At 41.2% G+C, this 25,644-nt stretch overlaps 1 protein-coding gene across 1 annotated transcript; it reads right to left on the bottom strand.

The window, feature by feature from the left end:
• Nucleotides 1-14,169: 14,169 nt before the first annotated feature.
• On the bottom strand, nt 14,170-16,340 carry LOC115512552 (growth-regulated alpha protein-like). Its single transcript, XM_030313687.1, has 4 exons — nt 16,119-16,340; nt 15,896-16,019; nt 15,704-15,787; nt 14,170-14,913 (listed from the first exon to the last, which is right to left on the bottom strand). Exons 1-4 carry the CDS (start codon nt 16,204-16,206, stop codon nt 14,898-14,900), a joined length of 312 nt encoding a protein of 103 aa, XP_030169547.1. The 5' UTR covers nt 16,207-16,340; the 3' UTR covers nt 14,170-14,897.
• Nucleotides 16,341-25,644: the final 9,304 nt, after the last annotated feature.

Genomic DNA, 25,644 nt, shown 5'->3' on the forward strand with positions numbered 1-25,644 from the left:
CATTTGTAATAAGGGAAAGGCATATTAAAATCACCATAAGATACCATTTTATATTGTCAACAATTTTAAAAGTATGACAATTACAAGTGTTGGCCAGTAGAGGGAGGAAGAGGAACATTCATAAATTGCTCATGGGTGGCATAAATCAGTACAACCATTTGGAAAATAGCATTGTTTGATGAAGTTGAAGATGTATATACCCTATGAAGGAATAATTCCCCTCCTACATATTCATTCCAGAGTTTCTCTTACACATGTGTAGCCAGAGAGTTGTCCAAAAATGTTGACAGTTGTATTGTTCATACTAGCAAAACTGACCACCCAAATGATCACCCAGCAGTGGACTGGATAGATAAATGTTGCCAAAAAATGGAATAGCAGTCATCTGTAAAAATGAATCAGCCTAGATTAAACTCACAAACATATTTCTGAGTGAGAGAATTAATTCATATTTATACATCATCTCATTTACTCACAATTCAAAACCCAGCAAAACTAAAGAGGATTTTACTCATAGGCGTAAACTTACCAAGATAAATGATGAATGAATGAGACTGAGTTGAGGATGAGGATTAAAGTGGGTGCAGGGTCGGGTCAGTGGCAGGGAAGGAGAGGGATAAGATTTGAGGAATGTACAGAATGCTTCCGGTATCCTGGTGATGTTCCAGGTCTTGGGCTTGGATGTGACCATAGTTGTTCATTTTGCTACTGTTCCTAAAACTGTACATGTCTGTATGTATATACACACACACTTATAGTATACATATGCATACATATATAATATTTCATACTATCTTTTATATTTTATATAAAACATGTATACATGTATTTTTACAAAATGTGTTTTTATTATAATCTTTTGTATCTACGCTATGTTGTACAATTTTAAAAAACCTTTTTTGGGGCGCCTGGGTGGCACAGTCGGTTAAGCGTCCGACTTCAGCCAGGTCACGATCTCGCGGTCCGTGAGTTTGAGCCCCGCGTCAGGCTCTGGGCTGATGGCTCGGAGCCTGGAGCCTGTTTCCGATTCTGTGTCTCCCTCTCTCTCTGCCCCTCCCCGTTCATGCTCTGTCTCTCTCTGTCCCAAAATAAATAAAAAGCGTTGAAAAAAAATTTAAAAAAAAAAAAAAAAACCTTTTTAAACCTGCTAAGTTATACTGCATCTTGGTTATACTGCCTGAAACTTCCTTTGGATTTTGTGTCTCCCTTTCTCTCTGCCCCTCTCCTGCTCACACTGGGTCTCTCTCTCTCTTTCAAAAATAAATAAACATTAAAATGATAATAATAATAATAATAATAATAATAATGGAATGGGACCTTGAAGATGCACAGTTTTTTTCATGCACTTAAATGTATAATGCCCAAAGCCTTGGTCTCCTGTATTCTCAGGCTGGCATATTTTTATAAGCATTTCAGCTTTGAAAATTCCATTATGAGGCTCTTATTTTCCCCCTAATGATTCCTACTTACATGATCCTTTTCTTCTGACATAAACTAGCTTATAGTTTAGCTTCAGATATAAACTAACTAGGCATTCTCAATGGGTTTAGGAGAAATAAAAAGTAAGCAGACATTAAAGGCATCCAAATCAGCCAGGAAGTGGTCAAACTTTCACTCTTCACAGATGACATGATACTCTATATGGAAAACCCTAAAGATTCCACCAAAAAACTGCTAGAACTGATTCATGAATTCAGCAAAGTTGCAGGATATAAAATCAATGCACAGAAATCGGTTGCATTCCTATACACCAACAAAAAGAGAAATCAAGGAATCGACCCCATTTACAATTGCACCGAAAGCATACAATACCTAGGAATAAATCTAACCAAAGAGGTGAAAAATCTATACACTGAAAACTATAGAAAGCTTATGAAAGAAATTGAAGAAGACACAAAAAAAATGGAAAAAGATTCCATGCTCCTGGATAGGAAGAACAAATACTGTTAAAATGTCGATACTACCCAAAGCAATCTACACATTCAATGAAATCCCTATCAAAATAACGCCAACGTTCTTCACAGAGCTAAAACAAACAATCCTAAAAATTTGTATGGAACCAGAAAAGACCCTGAATAGCCAAAGCAATCTTGAAAAAGAAAACCAAAGCAGAAGGCATAACAATCCCAGACTTCAAGCTATACTACAAAGCGTGATCATCAAGACACTATGGTACTGGCACGAGAACAGACACTCAGACCAATGGAACTGAATAGAGAACCCAGAAATGGACCCACAAACGTATGGCCAACTAATCTTTGACAAAGCAAGAAAGAAGATCCAATGGAATCAAGACAGTCTCTTCAGCAAGTGGTGCTGGGAAAACTGGACGGCGACATGCAGAAGAATGAACCTGGACCACTTTCTTACACCACACACAAAAATAAACTCAAAATGGATGAAAGACCTCAATGTAAGACAGGAAGCCATCAAAATCCTCGAGGAGAAAGCAGGCAAAGATCTCTTTGATCTTGGCTGCAGCAACTTCTTACTCAAGATGTCTCCAGAGGCAAGGGAAACAAAAGCAAAAATGAACTACTGGGACCTCATCAAAATAAAAAGCTTCTGCACAGCAAAGGAAACAATCAGCAAAACTAAAAGGCAACCGACAGAATGGGAGAAGATATTTGCAAATGACATATCAGATAAAGGGTTAGTATCCAAAACCTATAAAGAACTTATCAAACTAAACACCCAAAAGACAAATAATCCAGTGAAGAAATGGGCAAAAGACGTGAATAGACACTTCTCCAAAGAAGCCATCCAGATGGCCAACTGACACATGAAAAAGTGCTCAACATCACTCATCATCAGGGAAATACAAACCAAACCACAATTAGATACCACCTTGCACCTGTCAGAATGGCTAACATTAACAACTCAGGCAACAACAAATGTTGGTGAGGATGTGAAGAAAGAAGATCTCTTTTGTATTGTTGGTGGTGCAGCCACTCTGGAAAACAGTATGGAGTTTCCTCAAAAAACTAAAAATAGAACTACCCTACAACCTAGCAATGCACTACTAGGTATTTATCCAAGGGATACAGGTGTGCTGTTTCAAAGGGACACATGCACCCCCATGTTTATAGCAGCATTATCAACAGTAGCCAAAGTATGGAAAGAGCCCAAATGTCCATCGATGAATGAATGGATAAAGAACAAGTGGTATATATATACAATGGAGTATTACTCGGCAATCAAAAAGAATGAAATCTTGCCATTTGCAACTATGTGGATGGAACTAGAGGTTATTATGCTAGAGAAAGATGAATATCATGTGACTTCACTCATATGATGACTTTAAGAGACAAAACAGATGAACATAAAGGAAGGGAAACAAAAATAATATAAAAACAGGGAGGGGGACAAAACAGAAGGGACTCATATATATGGAGAACAAACTGAGGGTTACTGGAGGGGTTATGGGAGGGGGGATGGGCTAAATGGGTAAGGGGCACTAAGGAAGCTACTCCTGAAATCATTGTTGTGCTATATGCTAACTAATTTGGATGTAAATCAAAAAAGAATTAAATTAAAAATTAAAAAAAAGTAAACAGACATTAATGTCTGAACATACTAACATTCAACCATTGGCTTTCACAGGCATCAGCTAAGTAAGATAGGTAGATCAAAACTCTGAATGAAGATAAAGACAGCCATGATTCCTAACCTTTAGGTTTTAATATTTTAAAGTAAGGTAGTAGGCCACAATATTGGATTAACAATTCAACAGTAATAACAAAATAATTCAGAATAAATCATAAAAGACCAGTTATTTGCCAATATCATATAATAAACACATTATTGAGCTGCTCCTATGGAACTGTGCTATGCATTCTATAACAAACATCTGTTCCTAATTTTTTAATGTTTATTTATTTTTGAGAAAGAAAGGTGTGAGCGAGGGACAGAGAAAGAAGGGGAGAGAGAGAGAGAGAGAGAGAGAGAGAGAGAGAGAGAGAGAAGGCCAAGCAGGCTCAGTGCTGCCATCACAGAGCCAGACACGGGGCTCAAACTCACAAACCATGAGATCATGACCTGAGCCGAAACCAAGAATCAGTCACTTTACAGAGTGAGCCTCCTAGGCACCCCAGTTTCTAGACATCTTCAATGTTGAAAAGAAGAACAAATTCTTCTCTACTGTCAAGGTCTTCCAGCTGGACTAAGAGTTAAATTTACATGAGACAGATTAACAAGAAGAAAAAACCCAAAGTTTTATTATGTGCACAGAGAGGTCCTATAATGAAATTGAGACCTAAAGAAATAACCAAACACAGGCAGTGTTTATACCTTTTAGGCAAATAGAGAATAAATCTTTGAGGAATTGACAGAACAAAAAAAACTTAACTTTGGAGTTTCAAGTAGGAAGAAATTCTAAACAGATTTTGGACTGGGGTAGTAAATTAGTAAAAAGTAACAAGGATTGTTTGTACAGCTTTCTTGCCCCTGAAATTCCTATCTCTGGTTATAAAGATATCTCTTCACTTCCTGATACAGGGAGGGTACCTTTCACATGGGAGATTTATTCCTTGTTTTCAGGGTGCACAGAAAGTCCCATCTCTGGTGATAAGGATGTCTCTTCACTTTCTGGTACAGGGAGCGTAACTTTCACATAGGAGATTTATTCCCTGCTCTCAGGGTGGACAGAGTCTGAGTGTCCTGGCATAGGCTGTCTCCTAAGTAACTTTTATTTAAAATAATCAATATGCCAAAGGGGAAGCCTGCCCTTTGCTCCTACGGTGTCAATAAGAAAACCTATGTAAGCATAAAATGAACTGTTTTATTCTGAAAGTTTATTAGTATGATAATTAAATGTGAGATCTCAGATGAATAGAATAGTTTCACCTGAAACTGACATTAAAATAAATGTCCTAGATTGACTTGCAGTCATATTACTACTATCATCCATAATCAGAGAAGAACAAACCATTGTGGTCAGTATTTCAAGGTAATTAAGTACATTCTGTTCTGCCTTTACATAAACTTCTTGGACACTTGGCAATGTGCAGGTATGTCCTGCTTTAATATTTCACAGTTTTTGGTTTCACTTACAACCAAAAAAAAAAAAAAATCTCCTTAGATCTGGGTTTCTTTTTTGTGAAATTTGACTTCAGACCTTGGTGGATTCAACATTATAATGTTTCTTTAAGCACTGCAATCTGAAGATTAGTTTTTATTGCTTTCTCTTTCCCTGTTCAAGAATGAAAGAAACTTATCAAAGGGGTAGTTATCAGTTACAAGCCAAAAAGGAAGTATAATCTATTTATTTGGGAGGGAGGGGAAGTGTAGAATGTAATCAATTTGTTAACAGAGATTGAAACTTTTGTGCTGTATTATTTTGGGGAATGACACTATGCAAATTTGAAGGATCTGTTAAAACAAAACAAAGCAAAACAAAACAAAACAAAACCATAGGCCCAAAATGATATCACTTAGATAAGGCCCCAAGTCAATAAACCAAGACTTACTATTTACCTAATTACAGTTTCAACTGAATTCCCCCAGGAATAACCTTTAACCAGTAACATGGAATCTCCTGGTCAACACTAGGAAATTTACAGATAGACCCACTTTCCTTAGGACAGCTTTGTCTAAACAATGCATTCTTTACTAATAATTTTTCTTTCTTTCTTTCTTTCTTCTTTCTTCTTTCTTTCTTTCTTCTTTCTTTCTTTTCTTTCTTTCTTCTCTTTTCTTTCTTTCTTATCTTTCTTTCTTTATTTCTTTCTTTCCTTCTTTTTCCCCCCTCCTCCCCCTCCTCTCCCTCCTCCCCCTCCTCTTCTTACTTTTTTTTCTCCTTGTCCTCCTCCTCCTTCTCTTTCTTTTTCTTCTTCTTCTTTATGCCCTCTCTTCTGCCATTTTTGTTGTTGTTTAGCTCAGTGAGCTCCCCACTACTTGCTAGATGAATGCTTCTTGATCATGAATCATCTAAAGAAACCAATTAGAGCTTTGAATTTACTTGGCTGAATTTTTTTTTTTAGCAGATCCAATGCCATTTTCAGCTGATGATGATTTAGAGAATATTGTAATGAGAAAGTCTGTGCATCTTTTTAATTTTTTTTTTAACGTTTATTTATTTTTTTTATTTTTTAAAAAAAATTTTTTTTCAACGTTTATTTATTTTTGCGACAGAGAGAGACAGAGCATGAACGGGGGAGGGGCAGAGGGAGAGGGAGACACAGAATCGGAAACAGGCTCCAGGCTCTGAGCCATCAGCCCAGAGCCCGACGCGGGGCTCGAACTCACGGACCGCGAGATCGTGACCTGGCTGAAGTCGGACGCTTAACCGACTGCGCCACCCAGGCGCCCCTTAACGTTTATTTATTTTTGAGACAGAGAGAGACAGAGCATGAACGGGGGAGGGTCAGAGAGAGAGGGAGACACAGAATCCAAAACAGGCTCCAGACTTTGAGCTGTCAGCACAGAGCCCGATGCGGGGCTCGAACCCACGAACCGCGAGATCATGACCTGAGCCGAAGTTGGATGCTTAACCGACTGAGCCACTCAGGCGCCCCTGTGCATCTTTTTAAAAATCAAGAAATTAATTTGCTTTCATGTATCTTTGCCTTTTACGTCTATTTCCCCAATCATATTTCAGGTCTTGTTAGAATCTGCCATCACCTGATAAATTAATAATTCTTGTCCTATTAAGAGCAGTATGTTAAGCTTCAAAGTTCTCAACACTGAATTACTAACCATGGTTTATGATCTCAAATTCTATTCATTGTTTTGTTAAATGGTCTTGGTTATGTCATATTTAATACCTTTTTTCTGCATAAAGAAGTCAAACCCTTTAACTAAATAATACAGTTATTGATACAGTGTCACTTTATGCATAACCTCAATAATCACAATATCTCATTTGTCTTCACAAGGGTCGGTATCATTGAATTGTGTCTATAAAGATGAATAAAACCTCAGCATACAGAGAAAAAGCTGATTAATATTATAGACAGAATCATGCTCCAAGAAGCACAGCTTTTTGACAGGGATTATTTATTTATTAGGGAAAAGTCTCAACATACAATAAGATGGAATGAGTCTGTAACATTGAACTGATTGCTGGGTTCTTGAAATTTATGCTAAATAAAAAGCTACCACAATGAATCAGAAACACTTTTCAGACATAACCTTGAGTCTCAGTTCTCTATGTCAAAGTAGTGGGGACTATATTGTAGGTTATTAGCATTTGTGGCCACCTTGATGATAAGAACATACATACACAAATATAAGATAAAAAAAGGTGTGAAGAATCAAAATAAAGGGGTAGTTTCTGACATAGAATTACAGTTTAGGATTTAATGGAATTAAAATTAGTTATTATGGACTTTGCCAATGTCATGGTAGTTAAGTTTGCAGGGATCTTTACTTTTTTTTTTAATTTTTTTCAAATGTTAATTTTTTTTTTTTTGAGAGAGAGAGAGAGAGAGAGAGAGAGAGAGAATGAATGGGGGAGGGGCACAGACAGAGGGAGACAAGGAATCCAAAGCAGCCTCCAGGCTCTGAGCTGACAGCACAGACCCAGATATGGGGCTCAAACCCACAAACTGTGGGATCATGACCTGAGTGAAAGTTGAACACCTAACCAACTGAGCCACCTAGGTGCCCCAAGGATTTTTACTTTCAAATATGGGTCTCTAATTTGAGAACTTTGACTCAATGCCAGATTGATATGATGGTATATTTCGTTTGCAATGAATTCCCAACTCTTAATTTTCTAAGGTGATCAAATTCTCGGGTTTTTCTAACAACCTATTACATTACCGTGGTCTTCCAGCTGCTGTGAGACCTATGTAAGTTTCTAAGTCACATCAAATACTCCATTTTTAAAAAAATTTTTTTTTAAACGTTTTATTTATTTTTGAGACAGAGACAGAGCATGAACGGGGGAGGGGCAGAGAGAGAGGGAGACACAGAATCAGAAGCAGGCTCCAGGCTCTGAGCCATCAGCACAGAGCCCGACGCGGGGCTCGAACTCACGGACCACGAGATCATGACCTGAGCTGAAGTCGGGACGCTTAACCCGGCTGAGCCACCCAGGCGCCCCTCAAATACTCCATTTTGAACTGTGTCATATATTTCAAAAATAATGGGTTTATTCTGACATAAGAAGCATATACTGAACTGAAGTAACAACCATTTGTTGATATTGTCTTATGCTAGTACTACTTACGCAATTTCAGTGTATTCAATGCTGCATGGATCGTTTTTACTGTACAGATGAGGAAATTGAAATTCAGATGAGGTAAGTAATTGGCAAAAGAAGACGAGTTGTTTTTTTTTTTTTTTTTTTCAAGTCTGTTTGGCCACCGCGCCCGTAACTTTCCTTCAGTCCGCACTGCCGTGGCTCATTGTGAGGGACCCCGAGGGGAATCTGCAGAAGTGGAGGGAAACTGGTTCTACCCCCCTGTGCTCGTAGACAAGGCTGGAAGTCAGAGTCACCCACAGGCCTCTTTGATGGTCATGGGAGCTGGACTAATACTCAAAAAATCTTGGTTCTCCTCCTTGTTTTGTATTCAGATAGCTCTGTGGGAGGCACTGAGTTGGCGGATCTGTGCACTTGTATGTTTTGTGGCCCAAAGAGCGGACTTCTCTGAGCTCTAACTGGCTGCAAGTCCAGGTTCACTTGATCTGTGTTCATGACTGCCTGGGCCCAGCCCTCATTTTCTTTTTCAGAGGACTGCTAAAAGTAAAAGGTATAATCCCAGTCACCTGTGGCTATCACTCTGAAGGCAGAGGATAAAACATTTCCACGGGGATACCCCGCACACAGGTATGAAGCTAAGGTCCGGGAGGCAGGCTGGTGAACTTTTGCCTCAGGCTCTGCTTTATGGAAAACTTAAGGTAAGAAAGGACTCTCATCTTCTAATTTTTCTGTTCCAGCAGAGAAAGCATTGCCCTGTTTTGGTATTACAGGACCTCCACCTCTCCTATCCTTCACAGCCTGTTGGTTTCTGGAAGTCTCTAGAGAGAGCTCATAAGAACTCACAAATAAGTAATCATATTCACAGAGCGGGATCATCCATCATTCTTCTTTTTCTGCCTCTGGTTCTTGCCCAGGAAACCTCAGGACTGCTGCCATCACTGTTTCCTGATTGGCCTCTTAAAGTCAAAGGTCCTACTGGCTCTCACTGTTCTAAGACTGACCTGGAGGAAGAACATCTTTCCCGCCCTCATCATCCTGTGACCATCCTCTCAATATACTCTGCCCTCCACTTCCTGTCTTGAGGTTCCCAATGGAAGGCTGTCTTGTACTCCAAGTCTCAACATCATGTGGACCAACTTAATGTGATACCTTTCCTTACCATTTCTGTTTGCTCTATGAATGCATTCGAATCTATGAGAGTGCCAACCGAGAAAAGGAGGCAAAACCGAAAAAGAAACAAAGGCTTTTATCTGGAGTCTCAGAATTGCAAATCCGGAAGCACGGATTCCAGTGTAACCAGAAAAGTATTGCACCTGAGCGGAGAGAGCAAAGAGTTTTTATGACAGAGAGGAAGAAGGATGGGCAGTTATACGACTTGAATAAGGGAGGAGAAGGAAAAAAGAGCCAAGACTGCTTCTAACACATTAAGCCATCTTTGTTTACACTCTGACAGACGAAATATATCCGTGTGGTCTAATGAGACCACTCTCGGTATGCACTAATCACTCTGCTGGCAGAAAGTCCATACTGGCAGTTTTATGGTCTGGCCGCCAAATGCCCTGCCGGTTTTATGAGCAACTGCTTGCAAAACAATCATCCCGACTGGCCCAGTTTAAAAGTTAATTTGGTGCAGTTCAGAAGTTCATTAGAAAGGAAAAGGAAGCTTTGAAATGGGGTTGCTCATGTCCAGAAATTTTATCCGGTCTCACAAGCGCAAGCCAGAAGACTTGGTTAATGCAGACCCAGACCCTCGTCTTGTTCTTCCAGTCATTCATGTGTTCCCTCCAGTTGTGTGATAAATATATTCCGGTTCACTTTGAAGCTTTCCAATAGTAGCAGTCTGGAGAAAAGACTCAAATCTCCTTCTGTTTAACTTAGAACATTAACTGTAATTGCATTTATTGAACATCAGGCAAGTGTTGGTACCATTTTGGTTCCTCCCACAATCTCCAATGCCCCTTCTTTTTTTTTTTTTTTTTTTAACGTTTATTCATTTTTTTTTGAGACAGAGAGAGACAGAGCATGAATGGGGGAAGGTCAGAGAGAGAGGGAGACACAGAATCGGAAGCAGGCTCCAGGCTCTGAGCTGTCAGCACAGAGCCCGATGTGGGGCTCGAACTCACGGACCACAAGATCATGACCTGAGCTGAAGTCGGACGCCCAACCGACTGAGCCACCCAGGCGCCCCAACTCCCCTTCTATAATATGTGCATTTTGTTAGCTTAATGAAAAGTGCTTTGAACCCTGAAGTGAACTTCCAAGTGTCCTGTGGAAGGCTGAATAATCATTCCCCAAGGATATCCATATCCTAATCCCCAGGACCTGTGAATACTTTTACCTTCCATTGTAAAATAAACTTTGCCGATGTGATTACATTAAGGGTCTTGCAGTGGGAAGATTATTCTAGATTATCCTGTGTGGACCTGATATGATCACAAGGATTCTTATAAAAGGGATGTGGCATAAGTCAGACTCAGACAGCAAGGGATGTGACAGAGCACAAGGACAGGAAGAAAGAGATTGAAGAGGCTATCCTGATCACTTGGAAGATGCAGGAAGATGGCCATGAGCTGGGGAATGTTGATGGCCTCCGGAAGGTGGAAAGATTAAGGCAATGGATTCTCTCCTGGAGTTTTCAGAAGGAACCAGCACTGAAGGCCACCTTGACTTTAGCCCAGTGGAACTAATTTCTGTCTTCTGACCTCCAGAAGTGTAAGAGAGTAAGTTTGTGTTTAAGCTACTACATTTGTGATAATTTGTTACAACAGCAACAGATAACTGATGCACTGCCTCCACTCTCAGTCAGACTGCTCCCCCTTTTTTCCAGAAATTCAGGAGCCACTGTCATCTTGATGTGGTTGGAAGTGTTGGGATTTGGAGCTAATGGCCAAGAAAGAATTCTTGAGATGTCTGGTGCAAAAAAGTGGTTTAATTAAAGCACGGGCCAGGACCGTGGGCAGACACAGCTACACTGAGATTGTGAGGGGTGGTTGATTTTATACTTAGGAGTCTTTAGGATATGAAAGTCCTTTTTGGAAACTTCCCCCCAAAGGACTTTCATATGCTAAAGACTGTCAGGATCCCGGAGGCCTAGCTATTGTCAAGATTGTTTTTGCTTCTAGCAAAGCATTAACATTGAGACAGTTGGGAGTTCCTGGAAGAAATCATTCTCTGCCTACCTCAAGTATCTGTCAACGTGCTGTGAGTTGTAAGGAAATTAATTTTATCTACATTTCTTTCTGCCTTTGTTTCCCACATCAATCTCTTAGGCACTGCTTAGCTCTTTACTCAAATTATTAATGCTCAATTCTAGTAACAACTACAAAAAGGAGATTCTATTATCATACCCCTTTTATGAAAGGGGAAATGAAGTTTAGATTAATCAAGAAATTTCACCTCAAGTCTCACAGAAGGCATTAGAACTGGAAAACTACAGCCAGAACAGTCTTAATTCTTCATAGCCTGTGTTCTTTCTTTCTTTTCTTTTCTTTTCTTTTTTTTAAGATTTTAATTTTAAGTAATCTCTACACCCAACGTGGGCCTTGGACTCACAGCCGCAAGATGAAGAATCGCACACTCCACTGACTGAGCCCGCCAGGCGCCCCTTCATAGTTTGTGTTTTTAATCACCATGTGAGCTAGCTGCACCTCTTTTTTCCTGCTTTTCCATTCACCAAGTTAACAAGGCCTATGTTGAATTTTTCATGTTGATATTTAAAAATTTTTATCCTGAATGTATAAAGAGATGTTCTGGATCAGACAGATTTCGTATTGATTACCTCCCATGAATATACGTCACTTCCTGCTTGCCTCAGGCCTGACTCTTGGGGGGTGATGTGATGAAAGCCAAGCCAGTTGTCCTATTCCAGGAGCGAGACACTCCATAGGCCAGGGAAGGGAGTGGAGGGGGGAAGGGGAGATACAATTGTCCCTGCTTATAAAAGGGAATGAGGACTTTGTCCCACTGCCCTCCTGAAAGGGTTTCCTTGGAAACACAATAGGTCTAAACCCCAATCATAACCCTTTGTCATATAAGTAAATCTTTCCAAGAACCAGATTGCCCCTTTGTCTCCACTATTAAGACCTATGTGTATCTCTAAAGTCTGTGGCTTTATCTCTTTTGACATGTAAATACCTAGGGAGATAGTATTCCAGTCTCCCCAGAACCCTGAGGCTTAGCCTGACACCTAGCCCTGGATATAACCATTGAGTCATCCTTCGGATTAGAAAAATTGTTATCCCTGAGGATCAGAGCCATTAACTAGACAAATGACAGATTTAATACTCATGGGACGTGAGGAGGCTAGGACTTTTACAAGAACACTGAGAAATCCAAAGAAGTTTTATTTCCCACAGCCTAAAATATATTGCCCTTGACTTAGAGTTAAAGGAAGGAGTCCCTGCTGACATTTATAGAGCTACCAGAATGGTTTGTGTTTGTTTACCTCTACAAAACTTAAAAAATTGCTGTTCCATGTTATCTCATTCTGAGCCAAGTACAATTGGAGTAAAGAAGAGGCTATTCTACTTAATTTTCAAGGGAGGACACAGAGGCTCAGAGTAGCTGTTGCTTGTCTATGGTTACCCAGCTGCTTAAGACAAGTGTGGGCATGTGCCCACACTTTTCCTCCTGCCGAAGGTTACAGACGTGCCCAGGAACAGGTCCAGTGAGACAAGCACAAATCTTCCTGGGCCTTCCCCTCAGGAGCACAAACTCTCCTCCCTTTCAGGTTGAGAATACGTTATTTTCCAGGTGGTTCATATGGTTCCATATCAGGAGATAACAGTCTTTGTTTCTACTATGGAAGCTGGATGTATTCCTGTTGTCTTGGGGCCATTTAAATTCAAATTTACAGGTTTAGCAACATTTCAACCATCACCAGACTTGTGAAGCCATTGGAACAGCATTACACTGGCTGATTGTTTCTCTCCATGAAGGTTATAAAATAAAGACCTTCTCATTTTAGACCTTTGGACAGATGACACTCAGCCAACTCACTTTTTCCTTTTTTGTTCCCATTACACGAATAATGATTGAGTTCGAAGATAGAGTGCAATTTACAATTTAGCTCCCAGCTTCACGAAGAGGGAAAAGAATGCGTAATTGAAAAACCTTTTAAGATCATTTAAATGAGAGTGCTTTTGAAAATATGGGTAAACATTTGAAAAATTTTAAAGAGCTAGAACTAAAGAACAGTTGGTTATACTGAAACAAAATGAGTATTTTATGTAAAACAGAGATTTTTTTTTTCAATATATGAAATTTATTGTCAAATTGGTTTCCATACAACACCCAGTGCTCATCCCAAAAGGTGCCCTCCTCAATACCCATCACCCACCCTCCCCTCCCTCCCACCCCCCATCAACCCTGTTTGTTCTCAGTTTTTAAGAGTCTCTTATGCTTTGGCTCTCTTCCACTCTAACCTTTTTTTTTTTCCTTCCCCTCCCCCATGGGTTTCTGTTAAGTTTCTCAGGATCCACATAAGAGTGAAACCACATGGTATCTGTCTTTCTCTGTATGGCTTATTTCACTTAGCATCACACTCTCCAGTTCCATCCACGTTGCTACAAAGGGCCATATTTCGTTCTTTCTCATTGCCACGTAGTACTCCATTGTGTATATAAACCACAATTTCTTTATCCATTCATCAGTTGATGGACATTTAGGCTCTTTCCATAATTTGGCTATTGTTGAGAGTGCTGCTATAAACATTGGGGTACAAGTGCCCCTATGCATCAGCACTCCTGTATCCCTTGGGTAAATTCCTAGCAGTGCTACTGCTGGGTCATAGGGTAGGTCTATTTTTGAGGAACCTCCACACTGTTTTCCAGAGTGGCTGCAAGTAAACAGAGATTCTAAAGATGGGGAGGCACTGCAAGGACTTTGAAAAAAATATGGAAGGAGCGCCCACTAGTGGCAGTCTCTACGTGGGTGTGCCCTACAGTCCGTTATAAATTTCCAGGGCTTGCCTATTCAGGAGGAATAACAGATCAAGAAGAAAAAAACAAACCTAAGCAAGAAACTTTTGTAAAAAGCTTTATTTTCATACAATTTGTAAAAATACACCAATAAATATTTAAACTTCTCTATTCCAAGACATAGAGAAACACTGTATAATTACCACTAAACAAGGCATTATGCCTTACAAGGAAGACATAAAATGTCCAAGGGATATTTAAAAACATTGTGGAGTTTTCAAAACTTCAACATCAGAAGTGTTGACCACGTACTGTAAAACTCTCTCAATAAATAACAATTGGCATTCTTCTGAGCAGTACAAAAATAAATGCACACATACATTCCACAACCTTAACAGTGACCTGTGTGCTTGGATCCCAAACTATTTATCTCCAGCCTTTATCATAGGGAATGACAGGGCGTGGTTTCCCCTCCCCTCCCCCCAACACATAATATAGTTTAATGAATGAAGAACATTTAAGACTCATCACTTACAAATTAAAAGGAACTGAACTAACTTTAGCATAAAGTGACCTTTAAATAATAGTACAGCAAATTACCAAATTCATATCTTTAAATATTAGCTAGAACATTACTATGCTAGCTTTGAAAAATAAATAAATAAATAAACAAATAAATACATATGTTGAAAATAGATGAATACTCATAGGGAACAGTCAAATAGATTGAACACAGTCCAGATGGTCCCTGGAGGCTTTGGTTTCTTTTCTTTCTATCCCATTCCACTGAGGCTGCCACAGTAAGCCATGAACTTCTGCCTTCTCTCTCTAGCTCAGTTGTTGCTGCCCCTGTGATTAAAAAAGAAAGAAGAAAGAAATGGTTGCCATTAATAGGACTCCATAAATTGACTGCATAGTCCTGTGACATGTGGTTGCCACGTGGTTACCACCTACACCACTGCGATGGGTGGCAGGAAAATGCCGGGCTCCTGGATGGTGTTTAATTAGGAATAAGGTGCTGTCTGTGATCACAATTGTATTATTAGCTTCAAAAAGCTAGAAGGTAATGTCACAGTGGGCTAAAAAAGTACATTCAGGACATCATTTAAGCCCCACGGCAGAACTCGTTAAGGAGCCATTTTTATTTCTTCTATATTACCCAGACTTGAACAGATTAAGTACTTTCCCTGGGGACACAGGAATAATCAGAGGTGGGGCCTAGGTTACAGTTAGGCCAGGGATTCACAGCAAAGTCCTTGCTCTTCACGACTAAGCTTCAGCGGCCCATGTTGCCCAAAACCAAGGGTGCCACTTTTCAGAGCAGAAGCTCACCAGGGATGGAGCTGAATACTGTGTGTTCCTCAATGGGTGGGAAGCATTTGAACACCACTGGCCAAATCCAATTCAGCTTTTAGGAACACACATGCACCCACACTCATTTGCGTGGGGAGAGAGGGCACTGGAAATATCCTTCTGGCATAGGAGAGGCTTAATGACCTTAATAGCAAAGGTCATTGTGAATGAATAATTTTGTTTTTCAGCGAAACCTAGGTTTCCTTGATCAAACTTCCCGGACGCATTTGCCAGGATCCGTGACCAAGGACTCTAGCGGCACGCGTCAACAGAAAGCATAACTCACTTGCTTAGCATCTTTTCGATGATTCTCTTGACCATCGGGGCTTCGGGGTTGAGACAGGCTTCGTGTCCGTTCTTGAGAGTGGCTCTGCGGAGACAAGGCAGAGTCCCCGTTGGCGGGAGGCCGGGCCGCGGGGTGGGGGGCACGGGGGCGGGGGGGACGGCCAGGACGGCGGCAGCGCGGAGCGTCACTTACATGACTTCGGTGTGGGCGCAGTGGGGGCCCGACGGCGTCACCTTGACGCTCTGGATGTTCTTGAGGTGAATGCCCTGCACGGTCTGTAGGCACTGGCAGCGCAACTCGGTGACGACGGGCGCCCCTGCGGGGAGAGCAGGCCGGGTGAGCGGGCGGCCCCGGGGCGCGCACCCCACTCCCACCCGCACCCGCACCCCGTCCCCCCGCGGGCTCCGGGCCTCACCTGCGGCGCGCCGGGCGGCGGGGACCAAGAGCAGGAGCAGCAGCGCGGCGCCGAGGAGCCGGGGAGCGCGGGGCGCGGTGCGGGCCATGGGGCTCAGCTCGGGGAGTCGCGGCGGCGGTGGCTGGAGCTGGACGGCTGGCGGGAGGGCTGGCGGAGCGGACTCTGTGGCTCCCCGAGCCGGGAGAAGGGCTTTTATCCCCTGTCGACTCGGCGCGGCGCGGCGCAGGGCGCAGCGGGGGGGCAGGGAAATTCCCGGCGCCCCGGGTCATTCCCGGGTGCGGAAGGTTCGCGCGGCCCCGCCCCCGGGGTGGAGGGGGACCCGCGTGCCAGGCCTCCCGGGTGTCCCGGCGACTCGGGCGTGTTCCCGTTCCGCCCAGTCCCCAAAGAGGGCGTGAGTGGCCTTGCTTGAGTCTGTGCCATTTACGCGAGACCGGCGTCTGTCTTGACGAATGTTAGTTATCCGGATGGGGGAACAACGCCCAGAGAAGGGGTGACATGATTTTCTACTTGCTACTTAACGCATAAATGTGTTTTGGTTTGATTAGTTTGCTTCCGTCTGCATAAGGAGACTCTGTTAAAATACATTTGTCATCTCACAGCAGACATAAGAACGTTCGTTCGCCGGTTCCATTTTACATTCACAAACAAATCATACTTTGTGTCATATCCTGAAGGGGTGAAGGGATGAGGGGATGACCGGTGTCAAGAGGTCAATTTAATGTTTAACTTAGGACTGAGTGCCTTATTCCTACTTATCTTCCTCTGCAATTCTGGAACTTCCAGAGTTGGAGTAAATCCATGAACACCACCTTTTTGGTGTAGACGGTGTGAATTAGTCCGTGAAGTATAATGCTGGTGGTCATATCCGAGCTGTTGGGGGGTGGGGGGAAGGCTGCGTTGGGCTCCTGGGGTCCAAGGGTCGGAGGGACCAGGAGCTGATGATGCCTGGTGGGAGTAGCACCCAGTGCTCACCTGAACAGCAAAAAGAGGTGTTCCTGTGAAATACTTAAGCGCTAGATCACCACTCCAATGGCACTTCCTTGTTTTATGTTCCCAAATCTCATTTCCTTTCCCTGTTGTGTGGACTTGCCTGCCTCCGGGGATTTGAAATGCTCTCTGGAGAAGTAACTGCAGTCCTATTTTAGTTCTGACTGACTTCTAATCATTCAGACCTTTCAAGCCGGTAACTCGACTGTGTCGTTCAGCAGCTCATTTCTCACCTCAGTGTAAATGACTTTTGTTGTTGCTGGATTACATGTAGGTTTCAGATGGCTTCGGTGTGATTCCAGGTGCAGGTCTGTGAGGAGCGTGGGGTTACCCGTGGATGGGTGTGGAAGGGAAGCAGGAGGAGAGAGGAGATGCTCTCGAGCTGCAAAGTGGCACCGAGCAGCCCTCTGCTTCACAATGCCAGGGTAGGAATTTCATTTAAACCGTCTCTGCCTTAGTTTCTCACCTGTAAAATGGACGTCAGAGATAGTATCTACTTCAGCAGATTGTTAGGAGGAATAAGTATGTGAACATTTATAAAACGCCAGTACATACAATGCATACACTATAAATCATTTTTAAAAATTTTTTTTTCAACGTTTATTTATTTTTGGGACAGAGAGAGACAGAGCATGAACAGGGGAGGGGCAGAGAGAGAGGGAGACACAGAATCAGAAACAGGCTCCAGGCTCTGAGCCATCAGCCCAGAGCCTGATGCGGGGCTCGAACTCACAGACCGCGAGATCGTGACCTGGCTGAAGTCGGACGCTTAACCGACTGCGCCACCCAGGCGCCCCTATAAATCATTTTTAAATAAACGTAATTTAAATTGCTGTTTCTGCATTCTTAAGCTGGAACTCACCTGGGGATAAAATCCCTGTACAAAGAGAAAAAAAAAAATTAAAAAGAAAAAACACCTCCTTCAACCAACATAAAAGTTTTGTACTATTTTTTTTTCTTAAGAGAAAACTCAGAATGAGTTTTTTGCTGTCTAGTTTAATTGATCAGTAATTTTATAGTTCTAATTTTATAGTAATTTTATAGTTCTAATTTTAACTACAAAGTGCAAATAAAACTAAATATATTCTATCTTATTAGAAAAGATTATGAGGGTGCCTGGGTGGCTCAGTAGGTTAAACATCTGACTCTAGTTGAGATCCTGTCAAGGTCATGATCTCACTCTTGGTGGGTTTGAGTCCTGTGCTGTGGGGTTGAGTCTGTGCTCACAGCTCAGAGCCTGAAGCCTGCTTCAGATTCTGTATCTCTCTCTCTCTCTCTCTCTCTCTCTCTCTGTCCTTGCCCTGCTCATGCTTTGTCTCTCTCTCTCTCTCTCTCTCTCAAAAATAAACATTTTTTAAAAATTAAAAAAAGAAGAGATTATGAATTACTAAATTATAAATAATGATTTGTCTTTACATTTTTTTAAGTAATCAGAACAGTCCTTTGTGGGAAGGGGCAAGAAATATAACTTAAAAAAAAAATAAGTGGAAAATGAAAGATGACCTAAAGTTTATAAAATATGAATAACTTAGTAATAATTGAGAATTTGTGTAGGTACTACTGTCATTATCCTTATTTTTCTCAGATTCTTATTTTTTTATTTTTTTAATGTTTATTTATTTTTGAGAAAGAGAGAGAGAGACAGTATGTGTGTTGGGGGGAGGGGGTGGTTGGGGGAAGGTCAGAGAGGAAGGGAGACAAAGAATCTGAAGCAGGCCCCAGAGTCTGACGTGTGGCTCCAACTCATAAACTTCCAGATCATGACCTGAGTCAGTCACCCAGAGCCACTCAGTCGCCCCTTTCTAGGATTCCTAATTGAAAATACTATGGATTTTCTTTCTTTTTCTTTTTTCTTTTCTTTTTTTTTTTTTTTAGATAATCAGTAGCTCAGAATTATAATAGCTGAAGAGATTGCTATTTTTTCCATTATTCTTCATTATCTCCAGTAATTTACATATGTTTATGTGCTTACAAGATCAACATAAAGTATTACAGTAAATAACACTTTAATCTAATAGTCAATGTCCTCAATCTTTTGCATATATGAAACCCACTTAATCTTCTCAACTTCCCCACAAAGTACTTACCAGCTTTGTCCCCACAGCTTTTCTCCACAAGGAAACAGGGAATTTAGGTAATTGGCCAAGGTCTCACAGTTAATAAAATTCACAATTTGAGCTCTAGCCAGTGCTGCTTTTAACCACTACATGTTAAGAAAAAAAAAAAAAGAAAAGAAAAGAAAAGAAACTTTTTTCTAAGAAAAGTAATAGATAATTCAGGAGAGCAGGTTTGTTTTTGTTTTGGTTTGTTTAAGTATGTTTGTTATTCTCGCGGTTAAATAGTTCAATGCCACATTTCCTAAAGCTTAAAAATAGCAAACTGCTCAAAAGTCTCCAGTGTTTTATTTCACTAACAGCAAGAAGTTTCTTTTGTGGAATGAATAGGATATACTTAGATTCAATAAAATCTACATCTGTCTATCTATCTATCTATCTATCTATCTATCTATCTATCTGATTTTCCTCATCAATGGATTATGCCTCCAAAATCAAGTCAGTGGGATGAACACTCTACACTGAGATTTTCCCAGAAGGGAACTGGGCATTTTAGTTATTTGCTGAAATAAGGATCATGGTTTTCTGCCTGATCCAGTTTGCATACTTTATCATGATTTAATAATGGAAATATTTTGCCTTCGGCATTAACAGGAAGCTACCCAGAACTTTACTCTCTTTATAATTAAAAGAAAGAAAGAAAGAAAGAAAGAAAGAAAGAAAGAAAGAAAGAGAAAAAGAAAAATATTCTCCTAATGCTTTCCAGATCCAATCCAAAGTATGGACATATGCAAATACTCAGGGTGAATGAATAGGGCATCAAAAAATTTATAGTAGTGGCCAAAGGGATGAAACATTTCAAGAAGCAGCCTCATATTTATAGAATTATCTATAATTTTATGTCTAAGACTTGCTTGATAATCATCACTTGCTAACAAAATAAAGTACAGAAGAAAGGGCTTTTTTCTACCTTAATATATCAACTCTCATAATTCAATCCCTAGCAGCCCCGTATTTATTTTTCAGAAAACTTAAAAAGCAATGACGTTCTGAAGCCTAAAAAACCATCCCCTTCTTTGTTTTTGCAAGTGTCTCCCCCAGATATTTACTCATTTTATGAGCTGAATGACAGATTTCTATGCCCAAACTTTAAACTAATGCAATCACCAATCTTAAAAGAAGAGAGCATCCTTAAAATAAAATGGGTTATTAAATCCCATTTACAGCCACCATATTTACTGTCTTCTTGTTCGATTGACGCTATCTGATCTGCCTTTACAATCCAGACTTGGTGCCGTCTCCTGAGATGAGGGAGCCAGCGGAATGGGCAGTGCAGGACTGCTGTCCCCACTGTGGCCCTGGGAAATTGTGACACCACAAATGCCACGTGTTGCGTTTACCGCTTCTGGTAGAATGACTCCGGCTCTGAGGGGAGAAGAATGAAAATGTCTGAATGTGGCATTAAATCGCTCAATCCACCCACTTCTTCAGTCTGAAGCGTGTCGTCCAGGGTTCATGTCATAAACCCGATCCAGTCTCTAGTAAGGTGGTCATTTCTACCCGGCTTGAGCTCCTTCCTCCTTCTGGTTATGGAATCTTGGTTTTCTCTTGGGGACCATCCCTTCTTCCTCCCAGCCTGGGTAGTTCAGGGAGGGGGACCCTGCTCCAAAGCTCCAGGAGTGTGCTGGAGACCCAAAGTACCATTGGTTGGTCTTTCCAGTCTGGGTGTAACCCTCAGGCAAGTTCTAACAGGTGCAGGGTGGGCAAGGGACCTAAGCCTGGCCAAGTCAGAAAAATGTCCTGGAGTCCTTGTTGTCAGGAAATGGTGGGAAAATCAGCCCTTGCTTCCTGTGGGGTTCCACCTGCTGGAACAGAAGAAGCTTGAAGCTTTGTCAGTGCTTGAGGGGAGCCTGCCTGAAGTGAAGCAAGCACAGAGAAAAGCAGCCTGATGTGGAGTGAGGCTAATTACCGGCGAGAATTTTTTGAACCGCAACATGCAGTTTTAAAGCATCCGCACATCAGCCGTTTACTTTTAGAGGCCCAATGATTCTCCTTTTCTTTTTTAATTAAAACTTTCTTTTTTTTTTTTTGGTTTTTATATGTTTTAAAGTGTATTTATTTTTGAAAGAGATAGAGTGCGAGTGGGAAGGAGGCAGAGAGAGGGAGGCACAGAATCCGAAGCAGGCTTCAGGCTCTGAGCCGTCAGCGGAACAGCTGTGTCAGCTCTGAGCTGTCACTTGAACTTGTGAACGGGACATTATGACCCGAGCCAAAGTCGGACGCTTAACGGACTGAGCCACTCAGCCACCCCGTTCTTTTTTAAAAAATTTTTATTTGTATTTTTTAAAATTTATGTATTTGAGAGAGAGAGGGAGAGAGAGAGAGAGAGAGAGAGAGAGAGAGAGAGAGAGAGAGAGAAGAGAGAGAGAAGCTCAAGCAGGCTCCATGCTCAGCTCGGAGGCCAATGTAGGGCTCAATCCCACAACCCTGGGATTATGACCTGAGCCAAAATCAGGAGTCAGCATTCAACAGACTAAGCCACCTGAGTGCCCCCTCTCCTTTTTATGAAGCCATCTTAAACCGGGTTTTGGTTACTGACTCCACTTACTGTTAGTTACCTTTCTAACCGGGAGGGCAGTTCAACTCGAATTGAATTCCTTTCTTTCTCCCTTTGTTTCAACATTGTCATCGATTGTTTACTCAGCATTTATAAGGTGGGAATAAAGTTTGGCCAGGGATCCGGAGAGGAATAGGACTCTGCTACCCTCTGACTCTCCATGCAATAGGGGAAATGAGTGGACAAATAGAAGATTTTAGAAAAGGGGCACCTGGGTGGCTCAGTCAGTTGGGCATCCGGCTTCGGCTCAGGTCATGATCTCACAGTCTGTGAGTTCTAGCCTGCGTCAGGCTCTGTGCTGACAGCTCAGAGCCTGGAGTCTGCTTTGGATTCTGTGCCTCCCTCTCTGCCCCTTCCCCACTCACACTCTGTCTCTCTCTCAAAATAAAATTAAAATATTAAAAAAAGAGAGAGAGAGATTTTAAATTTTTTTTTTCAACGTTTTTTATTTATTTTTGGGACAGAGAGAGACAGAGCATGAACGGGGGAGGGGCAGAGAGAGAGGGAGACACAGAATCGGAAACAGGCTCCAGGCTCTGAGCCATCAGCCCAGAGCCCGACGCGGGGCTCGAACTCACGGACCGCGAGATCGTGACCTGGCTGATGTTGGACGCTTAACCGACTGCGCCACCCAGGCGCCCCTAGAGAGAGATTTTAGAAAAGCCTGTGAAAACCATGGCAAACCATTCCCAAGATGCTGGTGTGAGGACTACCTGATCTAACACTTAAAGAGTGGGTTTATGAAACTTGTCAGAGAGGTTCCTGAAAGAGGTGACCATTGATGTGACTCTCGGGATGAGGAATTTTCCAGGGAAATGGGGGACACTGATGGGCAGAAGACATTCAGGAGAGGGCCAGATGAGCAGAGGCATAGAAATGGGATGGAACATGGTGACTACTACTGGGAGCAGCAAACGGTTTGTGTAGCTGGAACTCACTCTGTGAACAGAGACTGGAGAGAGGCTGAGGCAGGAGGAGGTTGCAGGCCTCCGACACTGGAGACCATGTGCTGGAAGGATCCTGTTTGTTAGTCAGGATCCAGTTTGGATGGTATCTAACTGGGAGGCCTCTGTAGGCATTTCAAGGTGTTTCCATGGCCCTGTTGCCCAGACCACACTGTGACCTTCATTGGCTATCTACAATAGGGTGGTTGAGGTATAACCTAAGATTCAGGATATGTGCAAAAAACTGAGGGCATGGTAGATATTAAATTAAAAGACGTTTACTTGGGGTGCCTGGGTGGCTCAGTCAGTTAAGCTTCTGACTCATGATTTCCACTCAGGTCATGATCTCACGGTTTGTGAGTTGGAGCCCCATGTCGGGCTCAGTGCTGACAGTATGAAGCCTGCTTGGGATTCTGTGTCTCCCTCTCTCTTTGTCCCTTCCTCTCTCTCTCTCTCTCTGTCTCCCTCTCTCTCTCCCTCACAACAAATAAATAAACTTAAAAAAAGTAAAATAAAAGACATCTGTTAGCACATGCAAGATACAAGGAACTGTGGTCCATTTTGCAAAAAATGTATAGTGGATAAAACTGAAACTCCAAATATGAAATTCTTCTTCAGTACTAACCTGCCAACTATCTTCTGCAACACAGCTAGTCTTTCCTTCTGTTCCTGTGGTAAGGCCAACCTGACGATTTTAACCATGTATAATTACTTAAGTTCATTTCAGTTAACTCTGAAAAACATCCAATATATTAGATTTGGGCATTATTCCAAGGCTTCAAAAATAATATATTTCAATATAATGTTTGTATTTCCATTAAGATTTTTGAACAACTTTTGAGAAATAGTAATGAGTAATTAAATTATATTACATGCAATACGAATCAAAGAAATATAGAAATGCCAAAATTACAAAAGGTTGTGTGAAGAAAAAAATATAGAAATTGAGGAAATGTCTTCAGGCAAATACTGTTTATCATACTTGGTTATAACAGGCATGAAAACAGCGTGATGACCCTGCTTTGATGTTTCCTGTATTATGGAAGTGAAATTTGGGAAGTTGAGATGAGCTATAAACCACAACAAACATATTACACATAGTGTGTGTGGATACATGGTCAGCCAGGGGACATGACAAACGTAGAAATTTTGATGATCAGAGAATGTCCTCTGTAACATTTCAACATTTTGAAATGTGTTATTACATTCTTTATGGCTCATATATGGTCTTTATTACAAAATGTTCCCTGTGTGTTGAAAAAATATACGTGACTTACGCAGTTTTTGGGGGAAGCATCTGTATACCACGCTCCGGCCAAGTTGGGGGATCATGTTGCTTTACTCTTCTGTACTGTTACTGATTCTTTACTGCTGGGACCTCCTAAGTCCTGAAAAGAGGCCTGTTAGAATCTTTAACTATGATAATCATTTCATCAATTGCCCCTTTTAGTTTCTCTCTTAATATAATTTGATTAAATATCAAGTTCTTGAAATTTAGAATTGTTTGTTTCTTGTAGAAGTACCCCCTTTTTATTTTGAATTGGTCTTTTTTTTATCTCTAAGACTCCTTCTTTCCTTAAGTCCTAATATCTTCTTACCTAATGCATTGATTTTTTTTTTTTTCTTTTTAAGAGAGAGAGAGCATGAGCAGGGGAGAGGAGGAGAGAGAATCTTAAGCAGGTTCAAGGCACATCGTGGAGCCCAATGCAGGGCTCGCTCCCATGACCCTGGGATCATGACCTGAGCCTAAATCAAGTCAGATGCTCAACTGACTGAGCCACCAGGTGCCCCATTGGACTAGTAATTTGTATTAATAATAGATTAATAGTCATTAGCAAGTAATACATTAGTATATCCATACTGTTTCTTTCAGTTAATTTTAGCATGATATAACACTCTTATTCTTTTAATTTCAAGTTATCTAGGTCTTAATATTTAAAGTATGTCTCTTTTAAGAGGCATAGATTTTTTGGTCTTATTTATACAGTCTTTGTATGAAAAAAAGTTGATCTTTGACTTTTAATTAGAGTGTTTATTCCATTTAAATTTACTATAATTCTTAATATAGTTGGATCTAAGTCTCCTCTCCTGCTATTCTATTTGTCCTATTTTTTTAAAAAAAATCAACTTTCAATTTAAGAGTAATTTTAGATTAAAAAAAATTTGTATAGATAGTACAGAGAGTTCCTGTAGACTTTTTGCCCAGTATCTCCTAATGTTGATATCTTACATAATTATAATACACTTATCAAAACTAAGAAATTAACACTGGTACATTGCTGTTGGCTGAACTCCAGTCTTTTATTCAGATTTCACCAATTTCCACTGCTGTCATTCTCCTATCCTGGGATCCAAGTTAGCACAACTCACTGGATTTAGTCATCACATCTCTTTTGTGTCCTCTAATCTATGACAGAGTCTCAGTATTGCCTTGATTTTCATGACTTTGACAGATCTGAAGAATACTTTTTTTTTTTTTTTAGTGTTTATTTATTTTTGAGACAGAGAGAGACATAGCACAAGCAGGGGAGGGGCAGAGAGAGAGGGAGACACAGAATCTGAAGCAGGCTCCAAGCTTTGAGCTGTCAGGACAGAGCCCGACGTGGGGCTTGAACTCACCAACCCGAGAGATCATGACCTAAGCCGAAGTCAGATGCTCAACTGACTGAGCCACCCAGGTGCCCCTGTGAAGAAAACTTCTTAAGTATTTTGTGGAATGTTTCCGGATGGGGATTTTTATGATGATTTTCTCATGATCATGCTAGGGTTATGGGTTTGGGGGAAGAACATGGTGGAAATGAAGTGCCCTTCTTACCATATCACATAGGGGGTATACATGATATTCATATGACACCAAGGGTGATAACCTTCATCACTTGGTTAAGGTGGAATCTGCCAGATTCTCCAGTCTAATGTTTTTTCCT

The sequence above is a fragment of the Lynx canadensis genome, chromosome B1 (genome assembly GCF_007474595.2).
Source record: "Lynx canadensis isolate LIC74 chromosome B1, mLynCan4.pri.v2, whole genome shotgun sequence".
NCBI classification, from domain to species: domain Eukaryota; kingdom Metazoa; phylum Chordata; class Mammalia; order Carnivora; family Felidae; genus Lynx; species Lynx canadensis.